This window comes from Carlito syrichta, unplaced genomic scaffold, assembly GCF_000164805.1.
Source record: "Carlito syrichta isolate Samal-C Ts95f unplaced genomic scaffold, Tarsius_syrichta-2.0.1 Scaffold174567, whole genome shotgun sequence".
NCBI lineage: Eukaryota > Metazoa > Chordata > Mammalia > Primates > Tarsiidae > Carlito > Carlito syrichta.
The window spans coordinates 98,488-117,924 of record NW_007118663.1 but is presented as its reverse complement, the minus strand read 5'-3'; the positions used below and the strand labels follow the sequence as shown (position 1 = coordinate 117,924).

The window sequence follows — 19,437 nt, the reverse complement described above, 5'->3', positions numbered from 1 at the left end:
TGAATTTTCAGCTTGGAAATATTAATGTACATTGTGAATCTTCAAGAGAGACCAGTATGTGGCTTTGTCAAAATACACTGGAACTTTTAAACTTGTTTCATGATCTCCCAAAAACATTATTCTGGGATAAATTCCTTAACATAGTCCAAAAATCTCTTCATGATATCAAGTCTACTTATCCTTCCTGTTTCCTCTTGCCAGGCTCTCAAGTCCTGCGTTTAAGCTGCACAAGGCTTTCCCCTGTTCCTGGACAGGCCTTCCTCCTCGTACCCTCCACTCCTGTCTTCCAAATTTTTCTCTTTTGCTGAAATGCTCTTCTTTCTGGTGTGTTTGGGAATGTGTTCAAATGTCACCCCTTCTGTGAGAACTTCTCTGACATATATACTTCAGACATGCTCCTTGACAAGATTACTACTTCCCATTTATATGCTCTCACAAAACCTTATATATGCTTTTTATTATATTGTGTTCCATTTTTCTAAAAAGTTTGTCTTTCACATCAGTCTATGAACTACTAGAAGGCATTTTTTATTCAATCTTTTATTTCTTTGGCTCATGGCAAAGGAAATAAATGCATATTCTAAATCAAAAGGATCTGCCTTTATAATTCCAAGCTCATTGATTATCTCTGTCTTCTTATCAATGGAAGCTTGTACCATATGGCACAGATTTATTAAAATTCATAGACTTAACAGATGTTATTAGTGCAATACAAATTCTTATTTACTACATATTTATTTTATATAGTATATTCAGTTGTAAGTAAAAGTAACAGCATATGTGTTTCAAGTGATTTTTAGCAAATATTAATTTTTTTCTATTTTTAAGGTCACTAATCATCAAATTTTGGCACCATTTCTTCATCTGTGAAAGCTCATAAAAATTAGATAATACATGTACATGAAAGCAACTTGTAAACTGTAAAGTGCTATACAAATGCTAATTGCCATATGACTTTGAATGATATCCCTAACTTCCTGGCTTTCTACACATTACAGTATTTTTGTTCATATGTTTAGTCACTTACCTGCATGTGAAGTTTTTCTCATTAAAACTCTGTATAAGTTTTAAAACTCTGTATAACTCTTTATAAGTTTTAAAAATGTAAGCTAATGAAACTTAAAAATAATATATTTCTTCAAGTCATCATATCTTAAATTAGCAAGTTATAAAGTATCCAATCAATGAACTAAAAAATATTTTCCCTCATTTTATATAGTCAATGTGCACCTACAATATTTGCTCAGGTAAAGTTTTAATATTTATGTGTTAATTCCTCTGAATAATACATTCCAAATGTTCCAAAGATATGCCATAACAGAAACTATAGGCAACTAAAGGCTCAGGCCAAGACTTTAGTTTGCTTATCCACCAGACTTAGCAAAATGCATGGCACAGGGAAGGTATTTACTTTTCACTTATTGGATGGACAACTGAAAGGATAAATGACTGAAAAGAACATCTAACGCACAGTGGCTACCAGAAGGCAGCGACTAACATGAAAGAAAGCCAACCTACTGACTATGGGTATAAAGCCCCAAACTCCCTTGGCTATGAGTCTGGATAAGTTACTAGATCTTTATGTACATTTGTTTCTTTAAAATTAAAACAGAGGTAATAAATACAGTATCACAGAATTCTCTACACTCTGACAGAAAATTATTTCAAATCCCTAGGTAGGCACTTGGACTCCTTAGGTCTGTGTTTCTTATCTGCAAATTAACAAGTTTTTACTAGATTGTATGAATATCTACTGGTTTAAGGGTCTATAATTGTAGAACAGCTGCAGGGAGAAAATTCATGAAAAAAATGCTTTGAAAAAAAGTTAAAAGTGTTATACATATGAACAACATAGGTGGAAAGGCCAATAAGGGGAAAATAACATCTGGTCAAAAGATTCTAAAATTATCCATCATTTTTCTGAACTATTCATGCCTTTTAAGGATCCCCTTTCTTTGGAGCTGCCTATCATTTGCGTACCATATCAAAGGCATTCTTATAGAATGCACTATAATACTGGTCACCAACCTCAAAAAGTCACTTTCTATATTTGTAGCTAATAGATATATAGCAAAGAGCCCCATGTCATTAACAATAACTTAAGTTATCTTTTGGTCCACAGTTTTTCACGGCTTATTAATGGCATAACACATTAATTCTTCTTTCAGGGGTGACCTTTACAACACCATTAATCCTCACGGCTTTTATCCAACTACATTATTACTCATTAAAGTTTCAGCTTTCAACATCTGCATTTGTTGAAAAGAGAAAAGTAAATTGTAGTGGCCTCAAATCCTTGGAAAATATGAGGGATGTGTATGTGGTAAAGGGACTTTTCAGAAAAAAAGATGTTTTATTAGGGGAGAAAGGCATGATAAATGTCAGTAAGTACATTCTTGCCTTTCTAAAATACTTTGTCATATTTAATCCTTGGGAACGCAACAGTAAAAATATTCATATATGATGAAAATGCAAATATATTAGTTATTCTATTAGTTAAATATTCTAGTTCCAGTAACATTGCAAAGGTAGCTCATATAACAGCACTGTAATATTTATGAGCCTTCATGTACATTATAAAAGTGAATCATCCTTGCCAAATAAAACAGAATTTCTTTTATATATTTAGTGCATAAAAGCAAAAAGCAAACCTAATCCTGGCGTCCATTTAGGATACTGAGCAGAGTAAGAGTTAGACCACAATGATGAAAAGCACACACATATCCCAAACTTTATCAAACTTCTTGAAATCTCAGTTTTCTCTGTTTCTCTTCTTACTGCTGTCCCACTGCCTAAAGTGAATTTCTCTTAACAAATAATCTGGAATCCTCCTTTGTAGAGACAAGAAAATTTACTCCTTTTCCAAGGCTAATCCTTTCTCATCTCTTCTCCTTGCTATATTGCCACCTTTGTACTCTCTCATATCTATATCTTTCCAACTCCTCTTACCCTCCTTCCTTGAAGATGAATTATATATTCCTATCTCTACTCAGTCTTATCAAACTGTAATCACTTTTCAACACTAAACTTAGAAGAAGGTTAGTCTAAATCATCAACTGTACTTTCTTTCCTCATAGTTTTCAAATCTTTGAATTGGAGATCTATTTAACCTTTCTACTAAAACTCTTCTTTCATAGTCTACCTATCTTTTAACTTCAGCTAAGTACTGAAGATTTTCTTTATGTTTTATTTTTTTTTATGCAGAATGTGCCACCACTAAACAATCCCTCTTTTTTGAATCAGTTAGATTACCTAGGTTAGAATGTCAAAGCCCATGTTTATTCTTATTCAAAGACATTCCCTTACTCTTCATCAGTTTTCCTTCTAAAAAAGTATGGTAGTCCTAAAATATGTCCAATGATACTTTGATACTCTTTCTTTTAAGAATTGGAGCCTAATTTTCCTTGCCTTGAGTTGGACTGGACTTGGTGATTCTCTTGTAAGAAACAGATACAGCAGAATTCACTCTGGGTGACTTTGGAGAACAGGTCATAAAAGGCATTGTGCCTGTCTCTTTGCTCCCTCCCTTGGATCACTCACTCCGGGAAAGGTTAGCCATCATGTTATGAGTAGTCCTAGGACAGATCCATGTGGCAAAAAACTGAGGCCTCCAGCCAGCAGTCATATAAGTGAGTAATCTTGGAAACAAATCATCCATCCCCAGTAAAACCTGTAGGCGATTGCACTTGTGGTCAACATCTTTACTGCAATCATATGAGAGATCCTAAGCTAGAACTACCCAGGTAAGCTATCCCTTGGAAATGGAGATAATAAACATGTGTCGTAAACTGCTAAATTTTAGATTAATTTGTTACACAGCTATGGATAACTAATACAGTATCTAGGTATATTGTATTATATACCATATTAATAATATAGTACCTATGATTCTTTACCCCACTTCTCTTCTTACCAGACATATCCTTTTTTGTTGAATTTATTTTCTCTCTGACCTCAATCACCTCATCAAGGAATAATTACCATATCTAAAATTCTACCACTTTTTATAGTTCAGACTTACCATTATAATTTCCTCCTAAACCTCTCTACCTAAATAGTTCCTTGTATTTCAAATTCAACACATATTAAATTTTTATATTTATGTCTTCCCTTAAACCTGCTTCCATTCTGGTCTCCCGTTTCATAGTTAATGGAGGCAAAATCCTTCTTATTTCATAAATCAAACTCCTAAACTCCTTATGTCTACATCTTTAGCCTTATCGGATACATCCTATTGTGGACAAATTGTATCAATTTTCCTTTAATAATATATTTTCAATCTTTTAATTCCATCTTCTATAATTTATTCTGCTCTCCAGAAACCAAAAACAAATAAACAAACAAAACAATGGTTTCCCCAATTCCAATATTTTTCTTCTGCCAATACTCTGCACCTTGAGAAAGAGTCAAAATTCCTTAGGATAGCATTCAATCAGATTCCACTTGCCTCTTTTAATTTTAGTTCTCTAATCACTTTCCACCACATCTTCATTCTATAACCTAGGCAAATCCATGTATTTCTCACAAATATGGTATTTTTACTCTGTGCTTTTTCTTATTGTGTGAATGTATCTCTTCAAGCTCAGTTTGAATTAGGCTATCTCCAACTTACTCTTCTTTGATTCTTCCCAAATAGAATCCCATACTCTCCTTTCTTTGACTGAATGATTGCATTTGTGCTCTGTAGTGTAGGATTGATGATTTTTCTTCAACTGAACCTGAGTTCCTTGAGGGCTGGCCCATGCCAGCTGAACAAAATTGTATACAAATAATCACTGAACGTTTCAAAGTCAGCTTATAGAAGTTTTTCTACTAATTGTTTACTGAATTTACAATTATGGAGAATTGAAGCTACCCATTCTTAATAATACATTGGTGTGCTGATCCAGGCAGAATGCATTTCATCATTATGTATACTTTTTATACATCACAGAAAAATGGAAATAAATTTCAGTGGTGAAAAAGGTAAATCACCTAATAACAACATTCTGGAACCACTCCTCACTGTAACTAGTCATTTAGGCTCTTTTATGATACATTTATGGACATAGTTAGATATACAATTAGATTTTCAGAGAGACATTATAACTTGATCTTCTGTGAGAAATTTCATTTGCATATTTAAACCAAACCTGTATGATTCTTCAAACTGAAACTCTCCTATAAAACTCAAGCCATGCACAGGGAATATGTGATGTGCCATTTAAAGATGATTTCATTCAATAGTCATAAATAGAAAATCAGCAAGAACAAAAGAAACAGAACTTACCTATTGTGCTAACTCTGGCTGAAGGACTAGCTAACGCTGCTGGGACAGAGGCTTTGAGGGGGCCTGCCCCACTGTTTATTCTCAGAGCTGGCATATGGGGAGAGGTGGGTGATGTGGGTGATTTGCCATCAGAGGTCTTGGGTTTAGCTGATAGGTTCAGTGGCTGTGCCACTTCATCCTGCAATGATCATTAGAACATGAGCTGTGATAAGGAAAGGCTGATTAAAGTGCCTAGAAAAACACAGATATACAGCTTGTCAATTCTCATGAATTACTCCACCAATCAGTGATCTTAACATTCAGTTTGAACATTACAGTGTCTGGTTAGCTGTCAACATACTATATTTTCAGCTACACTTTTAAAACACCTTTTGCATAAAAGAAGGTAAACGTGTATTCAGTTATCCAAAGAAAGCACATAATTGATGTCACCTGTAAGAACATTTGTACTATTCATTTTTATTGAGAGATATTACCTAACAAATAAAAATTATGATGTAGGTAAGGATTTTTTTTTAAGCTTCAAAGAACTGGGGTTGAATCTAGAGCATCTTTATGCCCTGGTGCTTAGACAGAGTACTTGGAACACCCATGATGAAGAATTACATGGCTTTATATCTCTGATCAGAACTGCTCTCCAAAGTAAACACACACACACAATAAAATTTACTAACTTTCTTAAAAATAATCCTCTCTCCTAGGTTTCACAGGAATACTTTTGGATTTAATCTAAAAATAAAAATAAACATTACCCTATTATGTACTACTTATTTATGTGACACTGTTCTATATGATTAACAAACATCATGTTTTTTAAAGCCATATATGTCTTCCAGATTTTCCTTTACATGTAGCATGAAGATTTATATATGATCAGTTTAGCATGACTGGTGAATTCCAACTGTTACTGGATCAAAATATAGTTTATACTCAATTTTATACATTTCTGTATTATCCCTAAGTAAATTCATTAAACTTTCTATTGTGTCATACAAGAATATAAGAATAATATTATATTATTATTATAACACTTCTCCGTCACTGCAAATGGAGAGTTATTGTTTCTCTGTTCTCTAAAAGTGAAATATTGTGTCACATGTTAATACATCATTGCTTACATTATATCCAGTTTTAAATGAATATTATTGTAGAATGAAAATTTAGTTTCCACTTAGCTACTATTTTGAGGGTTAAGGACAAAAAACATCTACCAATAGCAGAATAACTTGTTAAAAGTAGAACAGTTTTTAATCATCTAGGGTAATTAGGTAAAATGAAAGTGTATGCTAATTAATGTATACAAAAACTTTATGTACAGATGTACAAAAAAAACCCTCGAAGTAAATAACTTTTAAAAATGTTAATATGACATCCATTTAAAGTTTATATTTTAAGTGGTTTAATATTATTAGATTATTATTTGATTCTGTGGCTAGGTGCACTTAGAAAACACACGAATAGACTTGGAAGAATTACTCTTGTACCTTTTTTCCAGTTTTTCTTTTGTTTATTTCAGAGAAAAGAACAATTATTTGAAAATCCATGAGGAAATTCAAACTGGCAATCTTCTATCAGGTGAGATACATGATAAATTAATAATCACTGTACCAAATTTATATTAATTCACAGAATCTTGGTAGGAAGTAAAATAATTTCATGATTGCTTCAATACATAACTTGGAGAAGTTTATTTTTGCATTTTAAAAACTACAGGGGCAAAATTACCATTAGATTGATCAATCTGAAACATTTATTTGAGCCATTCAGCCATAATTCACATTTATAATGTTATGATTGGCAGAAACCCAGAATTATTATACCCTTTCACTATACTCAAGTATTTATGACTGGTTCTCAAAATGTGGCCCATGGACTTGTACCATCAGTACCACCTGGGAACTTGTTAGACAAATTGTCTATATAGAAACTTTGGGGGTAGGTTTCAGAAAGCTTTATTGTAACAAGCATTTGCAGGTGATTCTGATGAGTACTAAAGTTTAAGAGTCACTGCCTTATATAAGGGGAGATCATTAAAAATGCTTTATTAGACTTCAAAACCTTTTAAAAAAATCTTCAATTTAAGGAGATACATTGAAAATATATAATATTACCAAGTCTTTAAAATATGATTGAGATACATCATATGCTAATACTAATAAATGGAAGCATGCATATGCATAATAAACTAAATGCTACTAAGATTCCACGGAACAATAACAATGAGAATCCCGGTCTTCTCCTTGTCAATTAAGCTTAAATATCCTGACTGTCAGTTAGAGGCTTTATCAACTATTTACTAAGTAGTTATAAATATTCCAGGCACTCTTTTTCCCTCCCAAGTGTTGTATCTGTTTACTACCTTCTGTGTGAAGCTACTGGCTTCTATCATGACAGCCTTAGAATTTCCTTTTGACAGCATCACAACTCTTGCAAAAGTTTTGGGAGATGCTTGAAAAAGTTAAAAATGACTGTTTTACTTGTGTGTGTAGAAAGAAAGAAAACACACACACACACACACACACACACACACACAGGAATATATTCCAAGAGTTGGACAGCAGAGATTTATGAGCACAGAGGAAACACCGTGAGTGTATACACGGGGGGGATGATGGTGTTGATGCAGATGATGCAGATGGAGCTGCTGATACGGTGGAATGTCATATGTCTTAGCTTTAAGCACTAAGAACTATTACATGCACATGCTGAAAGATAACTATTCAGAGCATTTATCAGAGCAAGAGGCCCACTGGAACTCTTAATATTCTCCTCCATTCAAGGCAGCACAGATGTCTGAAAGCCAAAAAGTGCAAGGCCCCAAGGACACAATAGAGGTTGACAGTACCAAAGTTGATATAAATGTCATTCAAAATTGCCCTTTCTTTCTTTTCAATTCTGTGATCAGGCTAATGGTATATTAATAAGAACCCATATGCCTGATCCTTATACTGGCAACCATATAAATAATTTTGACTAATTTTTCAATATTATTTTGTAATTTGGTTCTTTTAATAATTTGTTACTAAGTTACTACACCAAATGCATATTATTTGTGAAGAATACAAAAATTACAATAGTTTTCCATTTTCCATTAATTATTTTTCATTTGATTAGATGAAAATTTTAAAACCTTAGCTATAAAATGGACACAGACTACTTATTTATGGCACATATTCTTGTAATTACAAATATGTGCAATACCTGCTGACAGCACATACTTCTACTTTGATTTTTGCTTGTAATACCTTATTTAGGAGAAATTTGAAAACTTGGCATGAACACATACTTTACCATTTAAAAAATTATTTACACATAAAAAAGTAATTTTTAAAGTCAAGAAAACACTGGAAAATATATCATTTCCATCAAATATATCATTAAGCAGTGAGCTGAGCAATTTCCTTTTAATTACTTGCCCAATTGTTAAATGAGGTTGCCAACTGATCTTTTGAAAATAGCATATTTCATAGTTACTTCATTTATGTGTAATCTGATAGTTAAGAAGAATTATGTATCTGTTCAGCAGCTCTAACCTTGTATATGATAAATATAATGTAAGCATTAAGCTCAATTAAATGTGTTAATTAAGGTAAGCAATTTTTAACTAGTAGAAGTCTGTTATTTACATTTACACAGCTCACTATAAATATTCCAAACCATTTATTTAATCTTTAAACTATAAAGTAACAAACAATCTGACGAAGGAAGGTGAGGCTCAGAAAGTTCTAATTCATTCCCAGGTTTTGGGACTTAGCATACAATATTCTTAGTTTAGATGACACATTTAATCCTAAATTTAAAAAGTTTTGAAGGAATGTAATTTCTGAACTTCAGATCTAACCATATAATTCTAACACATAATACCACATGAAAGTTAATATACATGCAATAAAATAATACAAGAACTTGCTATTTTATACATTAGTTAAAGAGCTTAGACACAGATTGACTTAGTTTAGTGACTTTTTGTGCTACTCTGTTCTGCACACTATATAGCACCAAAAATTTCCTTTGGTAATACTACAGAGGTGTTTACACTGTTCTTTGAGAAAAATCCCAAGGGTTCATTACAATATACAAGGTATAAGAAAATATTATTTTCTACATCCCAATACAAGTTTTAAGAGCCTATTCATGGAGATAACTTCTCATTAGCTACTAGATTAATCTTAGCTGTCTGTGATAGAATGTAAAACAAGTCAGATCCAAATAAATATATAGTTCAGGCATGTTTGTTTACTTACAGCTACCATGACTACATAGCAAACATCATACTTCAACTAGTTTACGGTCAAGTAGCAAACATCATACTTCAACTAGTTTACAGTCAGGGTAGTAGAAATATTGTGAAGGTCCCAATGAATTAATTCCAGCCAATGACAATCCCCTCACCCAAAAATAAATAAATTGGATAAAGAAAAGGGTGTGACACAAATATGTAGCCTAAGTTGTACACAAGAAATACCAGTTGCCACTAGGAACTCAGAGATTATTCTACATAAAATTAACAAACACCTTAAAATAACTATATAAAGTTCAAATATACATTTAGATGATTTTCAAATAATAAGTTTATTTTAGAAAAAAGTGACTCTAATATAATTGTATAATATTCATAACTGTATAATGTGCAAATAGCAAATGACTTAGATAAATCAAACATAATTAACAAAGAATCAGTGTCTGGAGGATTATTTCTCTCTCCCCACTTCTTAGCCTTTCATTTCCTTGCTTAGGAATTTTAATAGAGAACTAGAAAATAGAGATACCAGTGTTCTGAAGAAGTCTATTTATTTCTTCCTATTTTTATCCTTGTCCTGCACAATATGGAAATATACCCACATGTATGCTGTTGGACTGCAATGATTATATTCTTCAGAACAGAAATTTTATTTAAGTCTTTATTAATTCTCATTATTTAATTGATTATTTGGATCATGCCATATCACAGTTATTTCAAAATTCAATTTCCTTAAATATTTACCTAAGTTAATTACTGAAAATCAAACATTTATTTGGCAGTTAACAAATTTATACCACTCTAGTTGCAACAGACAAGAAGATACAAATTTATTCAATCACACATGCATTCATTCATTCATTCACTTGTTATTTAATAACTGGTATTTCAACTATTTATTAATGACTATTATATGCCAGGCATTTGAAAACACAAATCAACTAATATCTATGCATGTGACTTTGAGGCTTTGGTTTTCCGTGGTCAGTAATAAGGAAGAAAGTGTATTTACTTTTTATTTAAACCCTACGTATAGATGCATGTAAAACTGTGTTCTTTTTTAAAACTGAATTGAGGACAGCTTGTCTATACATTTAACATATTGTTTCACTTACAAAAACACTTTGATTCTTTAACAGCCATACAGTAATTGAATAAAGATATATGTAATATATAATTTCAGGCTTCTTCCTCTACAGGATTTGAGAACTGTGATTGCCTCCGTATTTATCACAAATACTCATGTGAAGTAAGTAGCAAGAATAACATATGGGGAAGAGTAGAGACATTCATGAAACATGTTGCAAAATTAATCATGCTGCTGCTATTATCCTCTCTGATGAAATAATCGTATTAAATTAAGTAGGGAAGTTACAGGACAGCCTGAATTGCGTAATGAACGTTGGTTGCTGCACCTCTTTCCTAGCTTGTGCTCACATGCATTCATCCTTTCTCTTTCTTCTTCTACTCTATTCACTGGGGGAGACTTCTTTCATCTCTCCTATCCAAATAAGGCATTTCTTCTCTATAGTTCTGCAGAGGTTTACAAGAGGACGTGAAACAAAACAATATCATGAAGATTTCCAAAAAGATTGAAGTGTATCTGCTGAGATTTCCTTTGTGGAGAACTTAGAGGAAAAAAGGTTTATATTTATGTGCAAGTCAGTCACAATAATATAAGATCAAGGTAACTGTAACAATTTTAAAATTATTTTCTTAGCCTTTGACAAATTAAAAATCCTACTCACGTGGCCATCCCCACTTAATACTTAATTAGTAGGTTTCTAATAACCAAGTCTATCATCTTACACAGCACATAGGCTTGAAGCCCCTTTTCATGAACAGATGCTTACTTTTGGACTTACAAATTGCAAAATGCCTTGTTAACCAGGCAGAAAGAGCTCCAGGAATCTTTGATAGGTAAGCCTTTGCTGTGTTAATGTTACCATTAGACTTGATTGCCATTTAAATGCAAGTCTTAAGTTATTTAGCTGAGGGTAATATGTTCCAGCTTCTCATATGGCTTCCTTAGTTTGCCATTTTACACTTTTGCTTATTGTATACCTGTTTCTCTTGAAAGTGGATGCTAGTAGTGTGGGTGGGAGACATTTGCTTCAGTATGGCAACTATGCATTTCTTTTAGTTTTAAATTGTTGACCCTTAATTAATTTAAAGGTATTCAAATAGTATCCATCGTTTAATTTGTTGCTTAAAATACAAGCCCAGTCCCTTCTCCCTTAATGCCATAATAGAATATTTTCCTTGTTTTCTGATTTTTTTTTAATTAACGCCTCAATACATTAAGCAAAACACCTACATTTGAAAACAAATAAGGAATAAAGAGTATGGCTTCTGAAATATCAGTTATATTTTATATTCAATTTTTAATTTAAAAAATTGCTTTGAAATATGTAGTCAAAATAATGCCATGCTTTCTACACATAGAGTCCTTCTGTAGTAGTGAACCTCCAAGATTGTCCCCAATAATTCTTGCTTCCTCATATTTATAATCCTGGGTAGTCCGCTCCTACAGCGATTGGGGTTGTTCTATAAAAACAATAAGATATAGCAGAAATAACAGAGTTTGACTCCTGATGCTAGGTTATAAAGGACTACAGCTTCTACCTTCTTCTTTCATAGATCATTTGCTCTGAGATAGGGTTTCTCACCTTGGCACTATTGATATTTTGGGCTGAATGATTGTTTTGGTGGCTGTCCTGCATAATGCAGGATGTTTATCAATATCCTGGGTCTCTGTCCACTAGAATTAGATGCTTGTAGCACCCCACCCAAATTACAAAACCACCCCCAGTTGAGAACTGATTCTCTGGGAGAAGACAGTTGCCATGTTGGGAGAACTCTCAAACAGCCACATGGAGAGGTTCCCATGGCAAGAAACTGAGGCCTCCTGTCAAAAAACAAGCACTAACTTTTCAGGTATATGAGTGAACCACCTTAAAAGTGGATATACCAGCACCAGTCAAGCTTTCAAATGATTGCAACCTACTGAGAGACCAGAAACTATAAGCTATAACCACCCAGGTAAGCTGCTCCCAGATTCTGCCCACAGAAACTGTATAAAATAAGTATTTGTTGCTCAAAGCACACCACTTTTGGGGGTATTTTGTTAGGCAATGATGACTAATTCATCTTCTACCAAAGAATTATAGACAATATAAATTAAGTTCTTACATATTTCCAAAGCATTTTTTACCAAGACCTCATTTTGACTACTGGAAGAATACTTGTTTCTTATTTTTCAACCATCATACATAAGTACACTTCCTAAATCTCTCTCAATTTTATTTGTAATAAGTTGCAGAGTTCAATGACATTCCTTCATACATTTTCCTTCTCTTTTAATACTTCTTCATCTGTCCCTTTAATATCTTTAATTTAGCTCTGGAATCTTCAACTTTAGACTAGTTCCAAAAGTTCTATAAATACACTGTATAGATATAATTTCCATACATTTACTTAGAAGACTATCACATGAGAAGACTTTAGCCCACAATACCAGATGAAAAGCTACTCACAGTAATTTCACAGAATAAATTTTTCTAATAACACTTGAAAAGAGGAAGAATGGGAGGAATACAAGTGTGAACAATAATATTTGAATGAGAACAATTAGAACATAGCCAGTAAGAAATGGACAGCGTTTCAGACTCAATTTTGCTTAACCTCTGGTTCCTGGACAACTTCAAATTCCTAATAAAAATGGTTATTTTGTTCTAGGGTGTTCATTACAGCTGGATGATTGCTGCTATCATCCAAAATGATTAACAGTTCTTCTACCAAGAGGCTAAAAGGAAGCATAGAGCAGTAAAAATTGATGTTAATAATCACACCAGTTCCTCTTACTAACCTCTAAATGTAAATCTCTAAAAGCTTTTAAAAATGCTTTAGCGAAATTAAAGAGTTGGTCACTATATATACAAAAAAAGTGATGTGTTCTTGGCACCACCTGATCAGTTCTCAAGTTTATAATTACAAGGCATTTGTCACTGTTACTTTCTTGTTGGTTCCACTTGAAGTTGTGTGTAAAAAACTTATCCAAAAACTAAGAAATTGTCAAATGATGGAATAGATTCACACACACACAAAATAAAACAGGAGCTCACAGAGCAACACAACTCTACAGAATAAACTCTAAGAAATATAAGTTATGCTGATCAAACTCTACTACCATCTCTCTGTTGGAGATGCCATCTCTACCTGTACTCAAATGTACAAAATGAGCACACCCACATCTCTCACTGAATCTACGAAATGAATTAATGTCAAAAGGGCAGCAGGCCAATATAACATCAACAAGGCAAGTTAGTGAGAGACTGCTCCAATGAAGTCATATAAAAAGGAGATAAAAGTACCACATGGAGGCATGTATAGCCTATTATTAAGAAGAAAAAAACCACTGATGAAAATGTGAATGAAACATTGATGATCATTAAACAAAACAAAATAAAACACTTTGGAAGACTCTCAGAGGGCTCAAACATTCCTTTTCAAAAAACATCTATGAGTCTCTTAAGGATTTATGTTTTTGTAGATTCCAGGAAAAGTTTGGTCTGATTATAAGCAAGTAGGACCATCTTTAGACAGCAACCTAGGAGAATGGGAAATAGGGAATCATCATACATAAGCCACTTAATACTAACTCCAGTGAACTAAATCAGAGACTTCATTTCCAGTGCTCACATATATGCATATACAGGTCCTATGGGTACAAGTCCTCAGTAGTCTGGTGAATCCACCTTAACTGTTTAATGATTAATGACAGTTATGACAGTTAACTGATGTATTGGTGTCTATCTAGGAGATTTAAGTGAGGGCTAAATTGTTCAAAATATAGAACCATGGGGAAGGATGTATGTATGTGTATGTGCAATGGAATTAAAGGTGAATGAGAAACAAAACAAGAAAAGTTTAGGGAAGCCTAAAGCAGTACCCTAGTGTCACTGACTGTAACATTTATATCACTGTATTTCATTTTATTGTGTTAGTTTATTGCCTGAATTGCTGATGGCAAAATAATTAGATTTCAAATAATTTTAGAAAACTTTTCCATAAAGAGATCTTCACTGATAATTTGCAGACTGTTACTCTTTATAGTAAAACTTTCTTGAGAATAGGTATTATTATATTAATTTTTTATGACCCACTGGTATCTTGTATAGAAAAACACTAAAATACTAAATATTAACTACTAAATGTTAGTTAAATGAATAGCAGAGATTAATCAATGACGATGAATTCTTTTTTTTGACTTTTCTTTAAAGTGTTTTAAAAATTATTTACATTCACATATAATGCACATGCAAACTGAACAAATGTCACTTTGACTTATAAATAAAAAACAGGAGCATTATATACTAACAACATGTATTCCTCCAATATTTAAATCTTTTCTAATGAATTCTTCTCACCACTTGAATTTCGTAGTTTTTCCCAGTCTTCAGAATTGTGCTCCCTTTTCTTCTTCCTTTCCCTTCAGAGTTAAAGGTTTGACGTCTCTGGAACTTGCTGCTTTCTACTCAGAAATTTCAGCTAACAAAGCCATTGTCAGAAACTCCTTAGTGACAGGCTTCCTATTAATTTAACTTGTTTTACTAGGTCTGTACATCCAGACGACAACTCTTTTCACTCCATTCATTGCAGACAGAGAAAAGGGGGCAGTCATTGAAGACAAAAGGTAAAAAGTCCAAAAATAAGCAAAAATATAATTTAAATGAAAAATTTACTTCTCCCACTTACTTTAACCTAGATTGACTGCCACTGTTTAGGTTAACAGCAGTACAGTATTTGAGATTCTCCTTCTTGAATATAGAATTAGAAGAGTTGTGCCATTTACCCTAATCTCTTTTTCCCCTATGTGTAATAAGCTTATTATTTAATTTGTTCCACAAACTTCTTTTAGCACTACTCTCAACAGTAAGTAATTTGTAATGGTAGAGTAGAAATTTGTACTCCACTTGGTGAAGTGATGTATAGATACTAAAAGATAAAACATTTTAAGGCAATATAAGCTGCTAGGAAATGCCAATATTGAAACAAATATCACTGTGATTAATCTGAAAGTGTCATAAAAGAAGTCTTAAAAAAAACTCTTGCATTTCATTTAGTTTGGATTATTTAGATTGAATTATTTGTCACTAAAATGATTGATTCACCAGGTCAAGACGTGAATTTGGATTTGGGATATTAGGTGTTTAATTTTCAGAACTTTTTGTAAAGTTATAATTTCATTATTTTGTGGCTCCTCAGACCACTTTTTTTTTGGTAGAGTCTTAAAATGGTCTCAAGGACATGAATTATTGAAACAAGTCCTACAAAATTTGTTATTTGGAATTAGAGAATTTTTACCAGAAAAGATCTAAAGACTATTTTTATTCCTCAACATACTGCATCAAAAGCAATTATTTTCAAATTGTAATTGACTTCGTTTTTTTTCTCTTTCCTCTTCTCTCATAATTAACCTATTAGTAAATTTTTAAAAGGTATGGTATATATCTAATTGACTACAGGAATTGCATAATTTTTACCTGGGAACATTTCCCTACTCCAAAAGCAATGCTGATTTTGTAATGCAATTTTGTCACAGAGAGAGCTAGCTTCTAAAGAAGAAATAAACACTTATTATAACCTTCACACTGTTATATAAATATATTGAGGAGTAAGCTAAATATTATAAAACTTAAGAAAGTACGCTTAATGAGTTTCATAATGTAAATATTTACACATTTTAAAAAGATTTGAATAATTGTACAGCTGTTCACCTTAAGTGCTGATTTTCTAATCTATTTACTTTACTCCTTGATATCTAAAGTTTTCCAGATACAAAGCACCTTCATATATTATGACTAATTTTATTCTCACAGCAAGAGTGTGAGATATCATCAGCCCCACTTCACAGATAAAGAAACTGAGTTTAGAAATATTCAAAGATGTGCTAATTGTCATATTTTAGTAAGCCTGGAACTTGGACCCAAGACATAGGGGTGCAAGCTTAGGCAACTTTTCAGAGCTGCTTCCCTACCATTTAAATGCCAACAGGGAAAAGGATCATTAAGAAATAAATTCTTTGAAAAATTAGACAAGCAACTGAAATAATGTAATTTCTTAATTCTGAAAAAAAAAAATCTTATCCCCCATATGATAGAGACCTTGTAGTGCTCAATTTGGATAATATTGGTAGGAACCCTTGAGAAATTTTTATAACACCAAATCATAAAACATATTAGCCAAATAGCTATAAACAAATTCCAAATATGTTCATATATCTAAAGTTTATGTCAAAAGAATAAATATTTAAACACCATAAACATCCTTAACAAGATTATTTGTATAGATCTATTTAGTTTCCACATAGAACACATGCCAATTTATAATATCCAAATCCTTCCCAGTCACTTAAAGAGGAACTAATATTGTAAGAAAAGAAACGAAGGAGAGGATAGAAAAGACCTTTAGCCCACCTACTGGCTCGACCAAAGGTCATGAATCCATCCCAGGTTTATCTCGAATGAGTTGTGTCAAAGGTTACCCACAGGCCATTTTATAATGATTTATAGCTGATGTCTGCAAATCTCCTTCATTTTAATGATAACCTCAATAGAGTCATTAAGGCATTCTTTAACTTTATGGCAGTGACCAGGAGGGAACCAATGTCTTTAAAGAATTCCAAGGGGTGATGACTATTTATACAGGATGTCAGTTAAGGTTAGTTTTTATGTTGTGCTCTAGAGACAAAATATTTTTTCTCAACATTTTAAAGATGCTTAGCTTGGTTATATATTCTGCCTATTGATGTTATAATATTAAATTCAAGGTATAGGTCAAAGAAAATACAAACAAAGGTAAAAAGGTTTAGAAGTGAGCATCAGGTAAGAGTTTGATTTAATTATAATGATCCTGAATTTGTATTAAAGCTCTCACAGTATAATGTATCTTAAGTGTCTGTATTGAGTTAAGCATGTCATGAAGCACGAGGACTTTCAAAATTGATTTACCAGATATTCATTTAAGAAACAGTCAATTAAAATAATTAATGTGTAGTGAAACTCAGCTGTAATGTTTCTTGTTTAATTTTTCCCAGTCCATAACATTAAAATAATAATACATTTTACAGTCTGGACTGCATAAAATATTTTATATAACAGTTGTAATGACATCATTAGAGAAGAGTTTTGATCATAACTTCTAGACTGCAGTAAAAAGGAAGAATGAGTGTATTTGCCTTATGTTTGATTTTATTTTGAATGTTGTTTTGGTTCATTAGATTGCCAAATAAAATGAATCTGTATTCTTGATTACTGAATATGAGATGGAATATATACATACATACATACATATACACAGAGACACATATATGTGTGTGTATATATATATATAGCCATGTACTGCATAGCATATCTTGATTGCTGTAATAGGAGATGGAATATATATACACATATATACATATACAGAGACACTTATATGTATTTATACAAATATATGGTCATGCATTGCATAGCATCACCAACATTTCAGTCAATGACAGACTGCATATATGATGGTAGTCCTGTAAGATGATAATACCATATTTTTATTGCCAATAAAAATAAAAAAATTTCTATATTTAGGCACGTGCAGATACATAAATATCATTGTGTCAAGGTTGCCTATGGTATTCAGTAGAGTAACAAGCTGTACAGGCTTACAGTCTAGGAGTAATAGGCTGCACTACATAGCCTGGGTGTATAGTAGACTATGCCATCTAAGTTTATGGAAATATACTCTATGAAGTTTGCACAATGACAAAACTGCCTAATGAGTCATTTATCAGTACAATCCCTGTTGTTAAGTGATGCATGACTAAACATATATATATAATATATTCATATATATAATATAAACAAATAAATCTGTGCATGAATGGGCTATTTTTCTGCCAACCCTGAGCTAGACTGTTTGGCATAAAAGAGCAGATAATCATATAAAATAAGAGGATAAAAAATTATCCCTACTAAAACTTTATTTGAACTATCAATTAAACAACATAACAATACCCGACAATATTCATGGAAGACTGTGCCTTTCATTTCAGCATGCACTGGATTCTTCAGTATATGTAAAGAAGGACACTCACTTAAAGATGGATTTAAGGTAAACAAAGTCATAAAGTTAATGTATATTACTGAATGCCAGAATTTATATATACCTGAACAAAATATAGCTGAGTTTTTCAGGGTACACTTTTCCTAATTTCAAGATACTTGAAGAATCCAATTTCACAATTAGAATTCAGGGCAAAAAGAGATAAAATGGTGAACTCTTCATTCAGACAACAGTAAAGGCTAGTAAATAATGCATGCTTCTTTATAGATAATATTTCTCCAATGATTAAAAGGCTCATATTTCCTAAATCCAGTGTATTTCACCTAGACTGACAGGATAAACAATGACAAATCTTACTTTTAAATTTCACAATCTTTCTGTGGATGTAGTCTTTTGGCACAGTATAATACCATTTATTTTTCTTACATACAATCATATTCTGCTCATACTACATTTAGACCATCTTCCAATGATCCAAGCCACTGACCTTTGATTATTTATTTGTTGTTCTGAAAGAAGTAGAACACTGCTTACATGGATTGTGTTTGGTGCTAAGGATGATTACAATATAATCACAACCCCCAAGGGACTTGGAATCATACAAGGGAAGACAAGTGCAATTAAGTATTACAAGGGTGCTTCGATACTATTCAAGAAGTAAACATCTATGCAGTGGGGGGACATGTGATGGAACAGCCAATTTTACACAGAAGCGATGGTTTAGATGGATCTTATTGGTAGGTGTTACACAACAGAGAGAAGTGAAATGAACAGGGCAAAAGCAATTTCAAGAGGTAGAGTGGGGGAGGGAGGAGCACACCTCATCAAC

The 19,437-nt window shown here is 32.6% G+C and overlaps 1 protein-coding gene across 1 annotated transcript in view; it reads right to left on the bottom strand.

Annotated features, from left to right (window-relative positions):
* The window catches only part of SOX5 (SRY-box 5), a 133,231-nt gene that overhangs the window by 38,096 nt on the left and 75,698 nt on the right, over nt 1–19,437 (bottom strand). The window contains exon 4 of the mRNA XM_008051465.2: nt 5,270–5,447. Coding sequence (XP_008049656.1) covers nt 5,270–5,447 — 178 coding nt within the window. The remainder of the gene's footprint in view (nt 1–5,269; nt 5,448–19,437) is intronic.